The sequence below is a fragment of the Erithacus rubecula genome (genome assembly GCF_903797595.1).
Source record: "Erithacus rubecula genome assembly, chromosome: 14".
NCBI lineage: Eukaryota > Metazoa > Chordata > Aves > Passeriformes > Muscicapidae > Erithacus > Erithacus rubecula.
This window is the reverse complement of record NC_136666.1, coordinates 3,832,629-3,852,270: the sequence shown is the minus strand read 5'-3', so window position 1 is coordinate 3,852,270 and position 19,642 is coordinate 3,832,629. Positions and strand designations below refer to the sequence as shown.

General features: G+C 47.1%; 1 protein-coding gene across 1 annotated transcript; it reads left to right on the top strand.

Annotated features, from left to right (window-relative positions):
- Window positions 1-1,685: 1,685 nt before the first annotated feature.
- RAB11A (RAB11A, member RAS oncogene family) lies at window positions 1,686-18,959 on the top strand. Its single transcript, XM_079318067.1, has 5 exons — window positions 1,686-1,863; window positions 9,288-9,483; window positions 10,367-10,560; window positions 11,483-11,563; window positions 17,272-18,959. The coding sequence occupies exons 1-5, from the start codon at window positions 1,824-1,826 to the stop codon at window positions 17,409-17,411; spliced, it is 651 nt and encodes a 216-aa protein (XP_079174193.1). The 5' UTR covers window positions 1,686-1,823; the 3' UTR covers window positions 17,412-18,959.
- Window positions 18,960-19,642: the final 683 nt, after the last annotated feature.

Below are 19,642 nucleotides of genomic sequence, written 5' to 3'. Positions count from 1 at the left end.
AGTACTTCATCTGTGTTATTTTAAGGGTTTTTAGCACTAACAGCAGATCTGGAGGATGAAACCAGGTCTGAGAAGCATCAAGTGAAATTAATAGCTTTTTAACAGCGAAGTTCAATGGACAAATGCAAAAAGGATATGAGATGGAAACCTGAGCTCCTGAATTATAAATATACCCAGCCTCTACACAGAAAAGTATCTGTTATCCATTTGATGTACTACTCAATGGCAGAGGATTAAGAAAGGTGGAATGAGCAGGATGAGCATTTCAGGCTCTAGATTTTGTGCATTCCGGGTTTGTCTGGAGATAAAAAGGACGAATGCAAAGACAGCACAGATTCCTATAGATCTCACCATATACTGCCCCCTGTGAGGAGCTGGATGTGCAGAGCACATCAGAGGCTGCCAGCAGGATGAGGGTGAGCCCAGACCTGATGCTCCAATCTCACGTGATGCTCCTGGAGAGCCTCTGTACTCCTGTGGTGGGACACACTGCAGTCACACATCAGGTGTCTTTGTTATTAATGTTTTGTTTTCCCCTCTTGGAAGCTCTGAGGCTGAATGAACGATTTATTTTTAAATGCAGAGGATCACGTTCTGGCTCGTTATGGTGCCAGCAGACAGTAACTGATGCACAGCACTGCTGCTGATGCCCGGGGGTTACGTTCCACACACAGGAATGATGACACAGCCACTGACTGCAGTGATGGCAAATACGCTGCTGCTGAGGGCAGGCTGGTGGAGCAGTTGTAAGGGATTCAGTTTAATCATCTGCACACAAGTGCTATTTTTATCCTCTGTTGTTTAGATTTCAAGCCTGTGCCAGGAGAAGCTGATGACAAAATTGGTATCTCCCATGGCACAGGGGCAGGCAAGGGGACCGGAGCATCTTTTGGGAAGAGAGAAGCAGGGTGGGCAGCAATGGCAGTGGGAAAGGGGCCTGTGCTCATGGCCTCTGCCCCTCATGAGATGAAAGAGCTCTGATACCTCCATCACAAGCTCACATGCCCCTCTCAGCTCAGTTCACAGGAGGGATCTGTGAGACCTTGGGGGACTTCCCACCAACCCACCCCAAGCTCTCCTGTGCTTGTGGGTGGCTTTGGGGCGAGGCCAGTGCCTGCCCATGGAGGCAGAAGAGCACCCACCCCATGATGGGGGTTAAGGGTGGTGGGAGGTGAGGTGAGATTATCACAGTGTGTGAAGAGGCCTGGGGAGCTCGGAGAACGTCCATCGGTCACTTGGGCACAGGAGTCCGGGGAGCTCAGCGTGCCCAGCCATCGTCTGGGCACAGGGACTCACTCGGGCAGCTCAGAGAATGCCGGGCATCGTTCGGGCACTCAAAACAGGAAAGATTAAAAAAAAAAAAATCCAAAAAACGAAATGGAGGAAGAAAACATTCAGGTTCCACCGAGATTTGAACTCGGATCGCTGGATTCAGAGTCCAGAGTGCTAACCATTACACCATGGAACCGCTCTGCCACCACCCCCTCCCGGCCGCCTCTAGTCCCTTCCAGCGCTCTCCCGCCGCACCGTGGCTGTTCCCTCAGAAGGTGCCGGAGCTGGGCTCGGTGCTCGGCTCCGTGCTCGGCTCCGTGCTCGGCTCTGTGCTCGGGGGTCGCGGGGCCAGGCGGGACCCCCGCCCGCTTTAACCGCGGTGAGGGCGCGGCCGCGGCGCTGCCCCGGGCGCGGTCGTGCGGCGGCGCCGCTGCCCCGGAAGCGCCTGTGGGCGGGCGGGCGGAGCGCGGAGGGCGGAAGCGCTGCGGCGGCTGTAGGGAGGGTCCGGCCCCGCTCCGCTCCGCTCCCGGTGCCGCTCCTCGCCACCCGCCATGGGCACCCGCGACGACGAGTACGATTATCTCTTCAAAGGTGAGGCGGGCAGGGCCCGGCGGCGCGCGGGAGAGCAGCGGGGCCCGCGGGCGGGGCCGGGGCTGGGGCCGCTCCCTAACGCGGGGCCCGGCGGGCGGGGGCAGCGCTCCGGGCATCGCCGGGCCCCGCTCGGGTGTCCCTCCCTCTCCCCAGAATGTCAGCTCCGGGCACGGCTGGGCAGCGGGGCTTTGGTGGCAGCGCCGGCCCGAGCCTGCCCCGGCAACGGGCTGAGGCGGCGGCCGGTCTGCGGGTGGCGAGCAAAGATCGCCAGGGAGGATGCCCAGGGCTGATAAAGACTCGTCACGGCTGATAAAAACCCTCTCCATCTGTTAAATAGAGCCATAGAGTGGGGGAGATAGACTCAGCAGTGGTAGATGATGCGCTCATTTAATCAAGGAGGACTTGCTGCCTTCTGTGTTCAGAACCCTTGGCGAGGAGTGGAATGTCCCTGCTGCTCCACACCCAGAGACCATAAAATCCTCACGGAATCGTGGAATGGCCTGGGTGGGAAGGGACCTTAAAAATCATCCCATTCCATCTCCTGCCATGGGCAGGGACACCTTCCACTATCCCAGGCTGCTCCAAGCCCTGTCCAGCCTGGCCTTGGTCTGTGCTGGCTCCCGCAGGGAAGGGCAGGGACACTTCGTTCGCCAGGGCTGCCATACACTTGGGTTAAAACGTTCCAGGTTGTGGTTAAATGCTCAATTTTCACTCCCTGCAGAGTAAAACACCAGCCGGCTGGACAGGTTCATGTAGCCTGCTGTGGAATGTGTACAGAAGTGCTGATGTTTTGAAAGTTCTTTATCTGGTTTTTTAAATCCTGCTGAAAAAGCAAACAAAGTAAAAAGGGTGTTGTTTTTCGTGATGTGATATTGTAAATTTGAATTTAGAGTTAAGATCATTGCTTGTTGGGTTGTAATGATGAGAGACCCATGTGTCATCATGAAGATAAAGGAAAACATTGATGTTTTTTCCAGTACCTTTAAACTCCTGTAATAACTTTGAAGAATTACATTAATTTTGTTGTTGGCTGTTTTATCCAATTGTGTGTGGAGAGTGGCCTTATTTCTACCTATGAATCAGTCATCTGTACTGCTATGGAAATTAAATCAGGAAGTTCCAGAATGGGCTTTTTTCTCAGCTTGCAGCACTGGCAAGGACCTTGCTGACCCCTGGTTTAATGGCATCAGGCAATGTTATTGTAGGTACTTATGCAGGTTATCAAAGCCATTGAATCACCCTTGTTCATGCAGTTCTGTCAGTGGGCTTGTAAGTAATGTTTTAGCTGTGAAAGACTGGGAATATCAGTGACAGAGTTTGTTGGGAGAGTGCCTATCTTTCATTTGGCCTGCTTCCTTTTATAGTTGGGAAAAAAAAAAGTTGGGATCCAGCTATAGGGACAAGTGCAAAGCTGATTAATTGATTGCCTTTTCTAAAGCTTTTTCTGTTTAGCTTGGTTTATAGAAGCTGTTGTGAGTGCAGGGAATGCTGTGAAAATGCTGTTGTGAAGATAAATGATTTGGGTTTTTCCAGGCTAAAGTGGACTGCAGGAAGTTGATGCAATGTCACTTAACTGGGATTGATGTGGCAGCTGAAATAACACAAAAATGCAGAGTAATAAAATCGTGGAAACTTTTGTAACTTCCCAGAGGTGGTGGTGATGGTTCTAAACAAGCTGTCACCACTCTGGAATGATCTGGAAATTATTGCAAGGAGGTCTCTGAACCAAATGTCTTCTTGCCAGGCACTGGTCAAAAAGACAAGGGGTTGGTATATCTTTTGGAAAAGAAAATGGGAACTCAGGGACAATGTTAAGTCAGTGCTTGAATTTGAGACATGAGGATCTTGTGAACTGAGGTGAAATGTAGGCATGACAGACATATCCATTTTGAAAGGGATGTTGTAGAATTAAAAAGGTGGAGAAAAAGACATCAAAATAATCAGAAAAGAGACCTAATGGATTCGTAGCCTCATACTGAATTGATGTACAGCTTGATTAAAATTTAAACAGTGAGCAATAAGGGCAAATAGGGGAAGTATCTCCTGTTTGTCATAATTTCTCTGGATATCTGTAATGCTTCTTTTATTGGGCAGTGGATGAAAGCAAAAGGACAAAGTCCCTCAGGTGTGTATGCAAATTTTGGAGTGGTGCATTGCCATGCATATTATAAATAGATTTGAAAGCCTGCATGAATTCATAGAAGCAAAAAGAATCTTGTTTGGAGCATGTCAGTGTGAAGATTACAATGGCAGGTCTGAAGGCATTGCTTATTTGAAGATGCAGGGGCTGACCAGGACAGAGATGAGCCTGATTGTTGGTGATGCATGTAATGTTTTTTGCACATCAGTTATTTGGAGTCAGACTCTGGGTGTTGGTCTGTCAGGACACTTCATCCAGCAGGACATTTCTGGCTTTATGAAAGGACTGTATGGGTAGGTTGGTGGGACTGAGTTCAGAGTTTGACCTGGTTAAAACCATCATGTGATGCTCTCTACTCTGGCTGTCTTTTACTGCTCCTGGGCTGAGCTGCCACATTTCTGTTTGTGAGACCTCTGGTTTTGTCCTGTCAGCCCCTGACAGCAGCTGTGTTTTGAAATCTGGCTGACTCTGCTGCTGGGTGTAAGCTGAGCCCACCTGTGCTGCTGCACAGTAAAATCCAGGCACCTGTTACAAAATACACTTCTGATTATGTGGTAACACTTCAGCGTATAGGAAAGACTAAGCCTAGCTTGGAAAAAACCAAATTCTTTTTAAATTCTTCTTGTCCAGCTTCCAGTCTTTTTGTTCTTCCATATTTTCAGGGTCTGGCTAAGAGCAGTGCCTGCTGTTCTGTGACTGGCCCCCGAGGAAACACAAGGCATGTCAAGTCAAGTTCATAAAAATATTGCTCTAATTTAAGAAGGAGGAAAATATAATGATGATATAAAGATATTATTTTATTACTTAATAAATTAAGCCTGGCTTTGGCACAGGAACCTTTGCTCTTTTTGGTCAGTGAGCTTGCAGATGATCAGTTACCAAAGGAACCCTCACTTGTAGAAGATGTTTCCTATGGACAAAGCTCAGGAAGATTTTTGTCTGCACCTTGACCATCTGGGACTCTGGATTTGGGGCAGACTCATGTCATGGACCTGACTTGTGGTGACATTTAGCTTACTGCAAAGCTCCAGTTTCAGCTCTTTGCTTCTTTGCATCATGTTCATTTCTCCAACTTCTCCCTTTGATATTGAGGAAATGCTCTAAAACTGAACCAGCTTGCTGGTTTGGGGTTTAGAGGACACATTTTCACTTGTGTTTTTAGATTAATGTGTGGTTTCATGACATCTCTGTGTTTGGCAGTGGTAGAGGCCTTTGGCTTTCACTGCCTCAGGTGTGGAGGCACTTTGGTGCTGCAACAAACCTGCTGCTCCAGCATTTACTGCAGAGGTGTTGGGAGGTGTTAGTGCTGGTAAGGACAGGTAATCCCTGCCCCAAAGGCCTCTGGGGGGCCAGTTCTCTTTGTGGCAGAAAAAGAGTGAATAAAATGGGGTACAGCTGAGGAGGGAGATTAAAATAAGTCATGACTATGTTGGGTTTATGACCAGATATGACATGTTGGATCAAGTAGTTTTTTTCACATGCCCTTCAAACTCCAGCTGAAGTGGGCAGGGGGAGGTGTTCATCAGCAAGTTCTTCTGGGGATCTTGAAGACACGTCCATGCTTTTTTATTGATGTCTCTTAATAGCAGAGCTCTGTGCAGAGACAAATTTTAGATGTGGTGATCTTGTGCTGGTGTACTTGTCCTAGATCCTGTAATATGGGACTTGTGCAATAACTTTTGCCACAGACAACACAAGCTAGTACTGCTGGACTCTTATTTTCAAACTGATCTCATTTAATGAGATAATTAAAATATTTTCTGAAATTTTAAACTAAGAGGTTTTACAGAAATAAAAAATGTGTGAGTGAGCTGGAATGTTGGTGAAAAATTAATAACCCTTTCTTGACATAGTTCTCTAAATTGCTTCTTATGCAGCTTAGGAAATTGAATTCTTATTTTGGTCTTCTACAGAAATGAATCTGGAATTACAGAGTGAAATTTATACAGTACTGTGGACTTCATACTCCTTTTTTTTTCCTTCTCTCCACTGAATGCTTGTATGCTTGTCTTAAATGTCTGGGGATAGTAAATGCTCTAGAAAGTCAAATGCATTGATTGGAAGCACGTGTTTGCAAGTATTGAACTGTCCCAGCACTAAATCAGTCACTTGGGGCTGGGAGATCATTTCCATGACTTTCAAATGTGCCAATCCAATTTTCCTTGGTTGTGCAACTTCCTAAGGTGCTACTCATGTGAGGGAGGTGCTGCTCCAGGGCTGGGTATTGATTAATTTCAGGTCTGGATCTTGTGGCTGAGCTTGCTGAAATATTTCCTCCAGACCTTCCTCCTTCCAGTGCTGCTGTCAAAAAAGAATTTGTGGATGATGCAAGTTGGGTGGGATGGGGGAAGTGGGAGTGTGGCACTGAAAGAGCTGAGTGCTGGTGAGGACTGTGGTCCTCCAGATGAGGTGGGATTTGGGATGTAAGGGCTTATCCCTGAGGACTTGGACTCTGGTAGAGTAAAAGTTTGCCAACCTAAAGCTGAACAGTTAGGCCTGATGACAGGCAGGCTGAGCTGTCAAGGTGAAATGGCCAGGAGAAACAATTCCAGCCCCAGCTGTGCCTAGCAAAGATGGAAATACTAAAATTCAGGTTCCCATCACAGGGAGAGCTCACTTAGAATGAGCACAGTTCTCACTGTGCTCAAAAGAAAGTGAGAGACTTGCAGGGAAGGTGTTTGGGGAAATGAACAATGTGTTTATGTGGAACCATTTGGCAAGTTTTTGTATTTAGCAAATGCAGAGAGCCCAGACAAGATGTATTTGCTTTCTGTAAATACCCCAGCCTAAACACCACTGGGAGAAGACACTAATAAGCTAATGGAGAATGCTGGCACGTGGACACACTGTCAGCTGGCCACTAATTCCTTCTGAAAATCAGAAGGCAATTTCTAACCATTAGGAGTGAGTTTCTGGAAGAAAAGCCCAATGAAAGGGACAATGTGCAGGAACAATTAGCTTTGTCATGGCCTAGATAACATCATTTTCCTCCTAGAAACTGTTTGCTTGGGGTGTTTAGTATGGGACTTGGCTGTCCAGGGCCATTCCTACTGCATTGCTATGCTAAGAATGTAATACATGGGAACACTGCATAGTATAAAATATCAAAATATGGTGCCTTGATAAGGAAAGCAAAACTGATATTAATAACACAATCTGAGTGGTTGTTAAAGCTGTTTCAGTTCATAATTTCATTTAAAGAGTGATACTTGCCCAGACTGGCAGAAATGCAGAAGGTGTGAGGAATCTTAGGCGCCTGCTGACATTCCAAGCTGTCCTTGTGTCCATGTTCAAGAGGAGCTGCAGTGGCCCAATTAAGTAGAGGAAATAGCTGCCTTCAAGGAGGAAGGTATTATTTTCCCCTTATAATTGGGACACATTAATCTGCTGCTGGAAACCATTCAGAACATAAGCAGTGTGAAATTCAGACAAGGTAAGGAAAAAACTTGGCAGAGAAATTAAAGGGATCCCTCTGTTTTTAAATTACTTAAAGGTGGGCTTTGCTCTGTACTACAGAAACAGGTTTGAGGGAATACTTACCAGGTATATAATGCATCCTTTTGGGAAAAGAAAATGGTGAATGTGGCTTGCTTTTCTTGCTTAGAGAAGCTTCTGGCCACTGCTGGGTGATAGCAGGACTGAGCTGTGTCAACTTTTCCCTCCTAGGGAATACAAACATGATGTCATCTAAACTTACGCCCCAAAGCTGCCAAAGCAATGTTGAAGAAGTGACTTGCCAGTGGCAGAGGAAAGCTGTGGCTGTTTGCCAGGGGTGGTGATGCAAGTGGTGCCCTGTCCCCTGCTCTGGGTTTATCAGGATGTAGCATCTCTGTGCCAGCAGAGCTGCTCAGCAGTGACCTGGCACGTAGGAAAGCAGAACTTTTGTTTGCATTCAGCGTGGGGCCTTGCCACCTACCTGCACTTGTGATCTTCCTACACAGGAGAGGTTAACAGAGTTTGCTTTCTGCAACTTGTGTGCTTGGCCGGCTGTGTGCTGAGTCAGCTGGCACGGGCAGCTGGGAAGATGTTTATTTTGATGAAGTATTCTGCACAAGGCCATGCTTGAAGCCAACATTTACAGCAAATTTCATTTATGGAGGGAGATTAAAGGTGCTGCTCTGCCCTTCCAGTCAGAGCAAAGTCCCATCTGCCAGAATTGCTCTGCATTATTTAAACAGAAGCTGCAGAGGGCTGCAGCAGCAGATGTGAGTGTTTCTGCTGCTACACTGAGCTTCACGGAAAGTTTGGGTCACTGAACTTCCTTATTTGCCTTTTTTCTCAAAGATTTTCTCTTATTTTTCCTCCCTTTCCTTCACTACTGTAAGGTTTGGAACCTTATAGGATCACCCCAAGAGGCTCCTGTTCATGTGGCTCTGGTTGTGAACACGTTTCATCCACTGTTCTGCCTCTTGGTACTGAGTTTTAAGTTACACTTAGACCTGCGCCTTTCAATTCAGCATTACAAGATATTGCAGTGAATCCTCGTGATGCTGTTTTTTTCTGCAGGAACTGGACTTTGAACTTTCTGTCAGTTTCTTGTCAAGCATAGCTGAATCCTTCCAATTAGTTTGCTTGGCACTGGTGCTGGGATGAGTCAAGCTGAGCCAGGGAATGGTGGATCCAGTTCTGAGGCTCAGCGATCCCTTGGCAGCGTTTTTTGAGCAGTTTCAGTCTCTGGCCTGCTGTGTCCAGGAGCCACAGCAGCAGTGGGGACTGCAGAAGGGCAGAGAGCTGTGGCTCAGCAGACATTTCAGACTGGCTGGCAGGGTGATCGTGGCCTTGGGCATTCTTTGGTTTGGTTATCTTTTAATTCACAATTTTTTCTGCTGCAGTGGAGAACCTCTCTTCTGAAGAGTGTAAATAAAAGCAGAGTCTGCTGCTTGCCCTGTGTTTTGGACTTCTTCAGCAAAGCAGATTTCAGTTGTGTGGTTGTAGGGTTTGTGCTTTGTTTTTTAGTTCTAGTGTTGTTCAAGGAAATACAGCTGGTCATGAATGTTTGCAGTGACAGACATGTATATTCTTCCTAAAAGAGGGATGTTCTTCCATGCTGGGCAAATGAGGCTGAAATATAACCAATAAAAGTCAAGTCTAAGATCTGTTCAAAATGCTGGTGAATATGGCAGCTCTGGTTTTCCAGAGACATTGAGACTTGGACAGCACATCCATGACAAGGATGATGCTGTTGTCATTCTTGTCCTTCATGCTTCATTCTTTAAAAGAATGATTTCTTGCATGTGATTTTCAATGTGTCATCTACATCTGGAGTCTGTTTTTTGTCTTGCAGTTGTACTTATTGGAGACTCTGGAGTAGGCAAGAGCAACCTTCTGTCTCGATTCACTCGCAATGAGTTTAACTTGGAAAGCAAAAGCACCATTGGGGTGGAGTTTGCAACGAGGAGCATCCAGGTGGATGGGAAGACAATAAAGGCTCAGATCTGGGACACGGCGGGGCAGGAGCGATACCGAGCCATCACCTCAGCGTAAGTGGAGCCTGCCTGGCTGAGGACAAGATTTGGCTGAGGAGGGCAATTTTGGGCCCTTCCAGTTCCTCACCAACTGCAAACAGGGGTGTTTGTGCTTTATCAGGTAATAGCCACAACCTTTGGTGGTGGGAAGGTTAAATATTATTCAGCCCAGAAACTCGATCTGGTGTGTCCCTGCACAGACTCATTTACTTCGCAGTGCTCTCATGTAACCGGGGCATTTGAAGTTTAGAATGCAAGAGCTTTGAGAGACTCATTTCCATGGAAGTGAAAGATAAAGGAATATCAGTGTTCCTAGTCTTTTATCAGTGGTAACCTAAGAGCTGAAACCTTCCTGTAGCAGCCAGGAAAGACTGCTCACTTGTGTGCTTAATTGTTAAAAACCAGCATAGCAAAACCTGAATTTCAGAGAGCTGGAGAGAATTGTGGGGTGGAAGAACACAGCCTGTTTCCTTTTGAATGCATTGTTGTGGCTCTCACTTGAAAGGAGCTGTGGCCTTTGGTAAAGAGAGCAGATCATGCTGACATTTCTGTGAGTCACTCTACAGTCTCCTTATCGCTCTGGGCCGTGCCTGTGCTGCACCCACAGTGATGGGTGGGGGAGAATTTTCAGGAGTGGATCAGAGGTGGAAGGTGGCAGCAGCTTCCCACAGAGCCCGGAGTTTCATGTCTGGGATGCAGGTTTTCCCCACAGACGTGGGCTTTGCCTTGCTCCCAGACTCTGAGCTGGCCCTGTGGTGTAACCTCGTCGGGCTGCTGCGCTTCCCTGTGTCCAGTCGCAGGCAGTGGGGAATTGCCCTGGGCATTGTTTCACAGCTGGCCTGGGCAGAGCTGTTCCTCTCCCGTAGCCTCAGTGTGCCTCTGGCTGCCCCTGTCCCAGGTACTACCGCGGAGCCGTGGGGGCCCTGCTGGTGTACGACATCGCCAAGCACCTGACCTACGAGAACGTGGAGCGCTGGCTGAAGGAGCTGCGGGACCACGCCGACAGCAACATCGTCATCATGCTGGTGGGCAACAAGAGCGACCTGCGCCACCTGCGCGCCGTGCCCACCGACGAGGCCCGGGCCTTCGCAGGTGGGCTCAGCAGGGGCTGCTGGCTGCGACCTGCCCGCCTGCCCGGGGAGGGGGAGGCTGGCAGGGAAAGCCTGGGGCTGGTCATGCCCCTCAGTGCCACGTGCCACATTCGATCAGAGAGGAGACATTTCTGTAAAATGTACATGTTGCTTCAAGAGTCAGCCAGAGGCACCTGAATGTTTAAAACCAGATTTATTCTCTTGCCTGGGCACTGTTTGTTTTGCAGAAACTATGCCTATGGCTTTAGGGTTGATTTTCTTGTGTGGTGGTAGCTTTGCCTTCTGTGTCCCAGCTGATCTCTAGCCGTACACAAGTGCCTGTGGCTGAACTTTCATTAAACTGGCTCTCTGACTTTTGTTAAGTAATTAAGGTCTGTAAACAGTAGTTCTAGTTTCTGTAAGCCTTGTTTTAGTCCCAGTCTCTTTCATCCAGGAGCATATCTGGCTTCCTCACATTAAAGTTTGCTGTAGCTCCACTGGCAGAGTTTATGGCCAGTGAGGATCCCTGCCTGCAGCTGGAGGAGTGTCATTCTCCCTGCTGCTCTATTCCTGTTAAATAAGCTGCTGTAATATATTAGCAGGTGGGAGATGGAGAAAATTAATGAGGCTGAAGAAAATACCAGAAACTTTCTCACAGAGAGAAACTGCAACAGATTATCCCTTTCAGTGATGCAGGAAAATGTTCCTTAAAGTAACACAGCTCTGGGCTGATACTTGTGCTTGGGAGTGGGTGTAAATTCTAATGTTGGGTGGTGTCACTTTCCCATCACTTAAGGGGGAAAATCCCACAATTTGTTTTACTTTCTCTTGATACCTGGGTGTCTCAACAGAATGCTACACATATTATCTGGTACAGAAGCTTTTCCAGATGGGAAACAGATATGTGCTGTACCTCTCTAATTATAGTATTTCTGTCCACACAGAGAAGAATGGTTTGTCATTTATTGAGACGTCTGCTTTAGACTCTACAAATGTGGAAGCAGCTTTCCAGACTATTCTGACAGGTGAGTCATCCAGGGCTTTGTGCTTCAAGGGGGAAGGGCAGAAGGCTGCTCAGATATGATGCAAATAGGCATTTCTTTGCCTATAAAGTGTTGAAAATGTTGCTATTTAATCATTTTTCATTAGCCATAAGATTTGCAGACCAGTTTCAAAGTGTCACAAGTTGAAAGGCCAGCCTTGAACTGGGGAATGAATCCTTGCTCACTTTGATCTGCCCTGGGTTTCTTGTCAGCCTGGTTCGTGTTTCAGTTTCCATCTCCCATTACAGGGAGTGCCCACAGGAGGGAATTGTCTCATGCTGGCATCAAGTGAGAGCAGCCATTGTTTATCAAGGAGAAGTCAGTGCAGTTTGTTTCCATCTTTAATGGTGACTGTAGGTTGTTAAGGAAAAAGGGATGAAAGAGCAGAGATCCTTCCTTTGAGACACAGTGACTCCTGAGCTGCAGGAGTTGCTGTTGTTGCATTTAATAGTCCTGCCTGGACTTTTGGCCCGTGTAACATGTGACAGGAGTTAGTACTGTGTTTTTATGCTCTGTGGCTAAAGTACTTTCTTTTTGTTTAAAGCCTTGTTTAGGTAGGCAAAGCTTGTTAAAGCTGAGACACTCAGTTTGGGGAGCCTTAATGATGGCTTGTAAAGGTGGGGTAGGAATTCACAAATTGGTGTGGAAGTCACTTACTCTCATGAGGTTTCTGCCTTTCTGTGCACCCTGTCAACTGCAGCCAGGGCACAGTGGGACACTGTGGAGCTTTCATCATTCCCAGCTTTGGCAAATGCTCTAGTGTGAATTTTCAAAACATCTGAGACACTCCTCTGCTGTGTCTCTGTTCTAGGTGTGCCAGGCAGTGTCTTGTTTTCTCCAACTGCCTCCAACATGTTTTCCAGTTGCAAATTTGAAGTCCCTCCTTCCCAGTGTAGCATGTGCCAGGCTACGTGACGTGCTTGGTATGAGCAGTGGCCTCACTTCTACACTGTGTGTAAATCACATCTTGTTGCTGTGACACTGACACCTGGTTAGTTCTGAAATTTTTTTCCTCTCTGCCACCTAATTTAGACACTCCTTTAGAAACACACTAGAAAGGTCCTGGTAGCCATACTGGAACATGCTTGTGAGGATAGGACTAGGGGGTTATTTACTGTAGTAAAAGTATAAATCCTGTAGCATTTCTTCAGTTGTTTGAAATGCTTTATGGACAGCCTGGCAGTGGAGAGAGGTGTGAGGCTGCTGGGGTGTTAGCTGCCTGTGTCCATCTGTTTCTTGTTTCATCCTGAGTTGTAAGAGGCCTCTGACAGTTCTGACCTATTGTGTTCTTGCCCTGGGTTCCTAAACAGTAGTGCTCCTGTGTGGATATCAGCTAAAAGTGTGTTTGTGTTAGATGAATAAAGAACTTTTTTTCCTTTTTAATTGAACCATGTGATTCCCTTTTAATTTCAGTGTAGTCATTCAGCTGTAATTCCAGCATTGCATAAATTTGTTTCAAAAAGAAAGAAGTTCTGCTAGCTCAGACATTTGTTTCCTACATGACAAAGTGCCAGTGCCATTAGAGGGTGGATGACTAAGGAGTGGCTGAATGCAGAGGTGTTGGGTTGCCTGCTGCATTTCCTGTTTTCTTCACATGCCTAAAGGCAGTCCTGTCAAAAATGCACATGAATTTGGGCATGGCATGGATTTTTCAAAGGAAAGCTCTTGCTCACTTGTCAGTGCCAAAACCTGAGACTTCTTCCCTTTATGCCCATGTCCTTGGTAGCCCTTCTTTCAGGAGCACCTTGACTTTGAGGTCGGATTTGGCCAGATGTGCTGTGTCATGTAGAACAAGCAGCTTTGCTGCTCCCACTTTCTGTTTGCAGGGGGCTCAAGCTTCAGAGGCAGCTTAGTTACTCAACTTTCATACACCAGCACTAATAAAACAACATCAGGTAGACCAGGCAGTGTTTATTCCCTCCTGAGGTGGCTGTCAGGCTGTCACAGCCAGTATACACTGGTCACCTCACAGTCCCCATCTCCTGCTGGCCCATTGTGTTCTCTATGTGACACTGGAGGGCTGGGAAGTTTCCTGTGTGCTCTGGACTTCCTTCAGAGCTGTGTGATGCTCAGAGGATGCATTGCTGTTGCCATGGAAGCCCCTCACCTCTTGGGCACTGGGCTTTCTTTATCTCTTCTCACATGCTTCCCATAGTACATTTCATTCCACAAGTGAGTTTGGATTCTAATCCATGGAGGTTTGATTTTTTTTTTTTTTTTTCTGGTTTAATATGTCTGTAAGCAGAACTGTCTGTAATGGGTGAACAGGTGATAAAACTTGCTCTTGGTGGGCTCTGACATTCTTGAGGCTGTTGCTTTTCCATGGATGTCAGTGTTGCCTGCATGTTGCTGTGATGATGTTTGGGGTGAAGAGCTCTTGGGTTTGTGAGCAGGATCCTTGTGATCTCTGTTCAGGTGAGGTCAGTTCAGCTGTACTGGAAGGAACACTTGTGCTTAGTGGGCATGTGCTCCTCCAGACAGGAGCTGCTGTTTGGGGGAGATAAGGTGCAGTAAACAGTGCCTGAGCAGCAGGTTGGCTCCAGCTGGGCTGTGACTGGCATGCCAAGGAGGGCTGTTTGGAGCTCACTTCACAGCTGGCTTTTTCTCTTAATGACTTGCCTTGGAGGAAGGAGGGGACAATCATCTGAGGAATGTGGTTTTTGGAGTCACCCCGCAGAATCCTGGCTGGTGTGTGTTTGGCAGGGCTGCCTCCCAGCTCAGTGCCTGTGGGTGGAATGCTGCCTGTCCTTGGGAGCAGGAAGCTGGGGAAGGCAGCAGCTTTGCCAGCAGCTGTGAGCAGAGCTGGCTGGCAGAAGGGGCAGGACGAGCTGCTGCACCAGCCCTGCTGGTATTTGCAGTGCTGGGAGCTGCAGCACAGACACCCCAGGCTGCTCAGAGCCTTTCCCCCACTGCTGGGATCTCTCCTGAACAGGCTGCTGTCACCAAGGTCTGCAGCAACCTCCCTTTCTTTCCAGTCCTCTTGAAGCTGGTCTGATTGGGACAGCAGTGGAAGTTGGTGAAGGTGCTTCCCTTGGAGGTGTAGCAGGGTCCCTGTTAAGCTTATCCACACCTGGATTTTCAGACCAAGTGCTTTGAATAGATGGTTTTGGCCATGGGGAATACAAATCCAGTGTAGTTAGCACAGCCTGAGTATGTGATCTGTTGCTACAGGTGGAATAAGGGATAAAAGCTCTTCTTTTTTCTCTGTAACACAGTGGTCTTTTAGAGGGGGTGTATCATACATGTGGTGGGCTTCCTGTCCTGCTGTGGATTCCAGATGAGGTTTTGAGGACCTTTCCCATCTGTGACTTAGAGTAATGGTCCCTATCCAAATTCTTCTGTTCCAGGATGTCTAGACTGCCAGGGCTGATTGTTGTGCACACAAAGCTGCTTTGTACCATCTGGCAAATAAGAGAGACTGGTATTATGATCCCAGCCACCCTGAGCATTCACAGCAGGATAAAGCATCCTTAAAGTAAACTGGAGTCTGCCTCCTTTCCCTGCCTGGCACTGTGTGCTGTCTCTGTTCCCACACCACATTCTGTGGTGGTTTCATCTCTAAGGAATCCCATCACCAAGGAAACATCAGAGAATTTAACATCAAAAAATTGAGGGATTTCCTCTTTTGTTGTCTCTGTACACCTGAAAATGAATGGAAAACCCCAGTGCAGGCTGAGCAGCCAAGGCCTGGTCCAGCTCCTCCTGGTCAGCAGTGCTGTTTTTCCCAGCTCTCAACAGTGCAAGGCCTGTGTCTCACAGTTCCCCATTATGCAGTGATGCATTCTGCTGAATGTGCCCTTAATAAGGTCTCATTCAGCTCCTGAGCAGAACCCAGAGTTCTCTGTCTTCATTAAAAATAGCCCATCTTCATTAGCCCAGAGCTGTCTGGGCACAGCAGTTTGGGTGCAGGCCTGGCTGCTGGGCATTTTGCCCCAGTGAGACAGGTTTGGGCTGTTCTCCCTCCCCTGGCACAGCAGCACAGCCCTGTGTGCTGAGTGTGCAGCTCACTAGGGAAGGGCAGATTTTAGCATTTAGGCTGTGGCTGCACCAGACTTTGCTCTGCAGAGGAGGGAGAAGCAGCAGGGAGCAGCAGATTTGGGACTCTTGACAGTGGATTCACTGGCAGGGCTGCTGGGGAGGTTGTGGAAGTGAGGATCATGGGGAGATATTCTCAGATTCAGGAGGAGTAGATTCATTATCAGTAAGGGAACTGGTGCTGGTAAGATTATTTTTAAGGCTTGGGGGCTGTTTGCTGAAGATCTTTGCTGTCAGATGAGGCTACACAGAGGGCACCCTGTGTGAGCCTTGACTGATGGGGTGGAGGAAGTGTGTGATATGGCAGGGACATGGATGAACTTGATCAGAAAATTCTCTGTGGAACGCAGAATTGCTGCTGCCGAAGGTGCTGTGGGAGAATTCAGTAACAAAGGTGGCCAGAGGCTTTTCCTGTTGATGGGAACAGGAATTGTTCTGCACTGGGAGTGAACTGGCTGCCAGCCCTGAGCACAAAGCTTGTCCTCAAGGTGCAGAGCAGATTCTCCAGCTCTGCTCCTCCCACCCCACACACAGGCTCTGCTGAGCACTGCCACGGGGCCAAGCCCTGTCAGCACATTCACACACCAGGCTGAAGGTGGCTTTAAAGGTCTGGTTTCATGGGTTTCACCTAACTTGTGAAGTTGTTTATGTGTGAGATGGTTGGAAAGAAGAGCAAGCTTGAGAAAGGGTGAAATCAGAAAATCTTTTAACCTGTTCAGCTCTTGTTTGGTTGCCTCAGCGACTTCATCTGTACCTGACTGCATATGAAGAAGCCATATTAATGTACAGTTTGTCCCTGAGTCTGAATTGGGGCTTTTTGTAAAACTGAGCTTTAGCAAGCTTTTATTTTTTTTAATGGTTTTCAAATTCAAATTTGCTAGTGAGTTCCCCACATTCTATTTTTGGTGTTCTGTATTTCCTTTCTGGGGGTGAAGTGCTACACATGCTTTACTCTCTGTGCAGCTGAAGTGCTGCTGTAGCTGCTCTGAGTTTTTGTGCAGCACCATCAGCCACGACAAGCCCCAGGAACAGGGGAAGGCTCTTGGTGCAGGTGTTTATCCTATGCTTTCTGATTCCTCTTTGTTCACAATCTCTTCATCTGGAGCCCATATTTCTCACACAGCATATTTTGTAAAGGGTTTCTGTACTGCTAAACGGGCCAAGTCTCCTTTTGGGCCCAAAATGAACCTTTTCTGAAGACTTAACACTGCTTGGATGATAGATGTGATGGGTGTGCTCAGCAAGAAGAAATTGCCCTTGCAGTCCTATCAGGGGAAGAAATCTGGAATGGTCCCCTTTAATCCTGTTTCTGGATACATCAGCAAACATGTGACCAGTGTCCTTGGAACCTTAAGAACCTTCAGGAAGAGTGGATGGGCACATAGTTTCTCATTCATAGCATGGAGATTTGTGAATTCTGTCCATTTACTGACTCTTATCTCAAGGAAAGTAAACCAGTTGTTAAAAAAGTAATTTCTGTTGCAAAAATAGATTTTATTTTCTGTATCTAGAAATCACTACAATTGAACTTTGTGTGGAAGCTTCATTGCATTACTTATGTAATTCCAAAGCTGTGCCTGGTTTTCCCCAGCTTTAACTCTTTGATGGCATTTTGCTGGTGAGCACACATTGATCAGCTCTTTCTCCTCTTGCAGAGATCTATCGGATTGTTTCCCAGAAGCAGATGTCTGACAGACGTGAGAATGACATGTCCCCAAGCAACAACGTGGTTCCCATCCACGTCCCTCCAACCACTGAAAACAAACCAAAGATGCAGTGCTGTCAGAATATATAAATTGTCCATTCTTTCCTAAAAGGCTGTGTATATTCCCCAGGTCCAAGATTTAAATATATTTGTAATTCTTGTGGTTACATTCTTGTGTTTAGTTACTGCTTATTCCTTCTCCATGAATTTCTTAAACACTTTGATTTCAGTGTTTATCAATCTCTTACTTGGATGTGGCTGCAGTATTTTCCCAACACCGACCTGTCGGTTTGGGCTCAGTAAATTGTTTGGAACTCAACTGATCCCTTCCCAATGATGCCTGCTAGTCAGAGCACTGACACCTTTGGAGAGCACTTGAAGACCTTGTCCTGCTCCTCACAAAGCAATTACTGTCAGGTTAACGAGGAAAATCTCTCTGGGCAGGATAATCTCTTCTTGTCTTAAGGTGGTGTATTCTGCATCTAAAGCTCGGTGAAGCTCTGAAGTGCAATTTTATTGTAAGTTGAATGTTTTTGGCTACATCTTCAGATTGTCAAGTGAAGTTTTATAGGATATTATGGGGGAGAAAAGAGAGTTTCTTGTGAACAAGCATGAGTTAGCAGCAGTTCTAGCTCCCTGTGAGTGAGGTGCTGTGGTTTGGCACCTGCTGCAGAGGGGGTTGGTGTGAGGCAGAGCTGCTGGGACCCCATGGAGGTGCCCCTTGTGAAGGAAGCGAATGCAGGAGCTGTGTTCCTGAGTAAGGGTCACTCCAGCTCTGGAACTTGCAGCATCTTTGTGCTGCTGGAGGCTTGGCCTCCACAATGCCGGTGGTATCAGGATTTGAGGATGCCTTTTTTTCTTTCAAGGGACACAGACTCGAAGGGTGTTGGCACATATTACATATCACATCTATTAATGCATGCCACATATATTAATATATTCAAGTGCTTGAGTTGATGAATGAATAACTTCTACTACCTGGCCTTAGTTTTCAGTTCTGGTTGATCCAGTATTTTTAAATTATTCCAGTGGTTTGCTTGTATGTTCTTCAACAAAACCCTCTGGAGTAGTTTGCTGACTGGATGTGTTCCTCCTGTGGTCTCCTGCTCTGTACCAGTCCAGTCCAATCTGCTTGTTCAGGGATACATGAACTGTGCCTTCTGTCACTGCTCGTCACTCGCTCTGTGCTGTTCCTGAACACGCCTGACCTGGCACTGGGGGCCACAGCCACTGCATTCCCACAGGGTTTAAAGGAACTCTCTGTCGTGTAGATGCCTGCAGTTATTTATACAATTACAGGGAAGTAATTGATTGTAGGGGACGTTTCTCAAACTCTGATGTGACCCACTTGGAAGATCCAGATGTGGTCGGCACTTCCAGCTGTGTTCTGTTCCCAACCTTTCTGTCTCGCGGTGCTCATGATGTGTGAGGCACACGGAAGGCATTGCTGTAGTCGGTCACTTCTTGTTTTTTACTCCATTTCTCCTCCTGATATTAGTTCTGAAGATGCTATTTTGATCTGTTTGTAAATTACTTTGTATTTTATGCATGTACTGTACTTTGATTCATTATTTTTTTAGATTGATTTAAAATATATTCATCCATGATTCTAATAAAGAATTACAGGGGACGACTCACTGTGGTGTTGTTGGGTGCACTTCTTGGGAGAATTGGGTTTTGACCTGAAGGTTTTACCTATGAGCTTCTTGGAAGAGGCAGTGAGAAGACACTGAAGTGGAAGAGGAGCTGAAAGGGTTATGTAGCATGGTTGCCTTCCCTGAGAGCAGCTCTGAGCTTCCTGGAGCTGCTGCAGTTCATAGCCAGGGCACTTGGGCAGCTTCAGGAAGCTCTGAAGCTTAGAAAATTCTGTGGGTTAACTCCACTCAAACCTCTGAATAACTTTTACAAACCTGTTTTTGTTCCCCCATGTTGCCACAAGGAAGAAAATCCAGTGAGAGATGAAACTCCTGCCTTCTGCAGCAAAGGATGGAAGCTTTGGTGTCCTGATGAGAGGTGCCCATGAGCACCAACAGGGCAGCCCTGAGGTGGCCCTGGGGACAGCTCTGAGGGTGAGGTGTGAGCCCAGCCCCTCACTCACTGCAGGAGCTGTTCTTGCAGCACACTCTCTGCCCCTATTGAAGCAGATTTTGGAATTAATCTATTTCCTGTGGCAGCCAAGTTCTAAATTTGTCATCTGGAAATGCAGGATGAGTTTCAGTCTGCTTCCTTTTCTCATTCCTGTAAGCAGGTGACTCGGCTCTGCTGTCACATCAATCTGGATTTTGTGTGGTTTTAGGCAAAACTCTTCAGCCTGCAGCAGA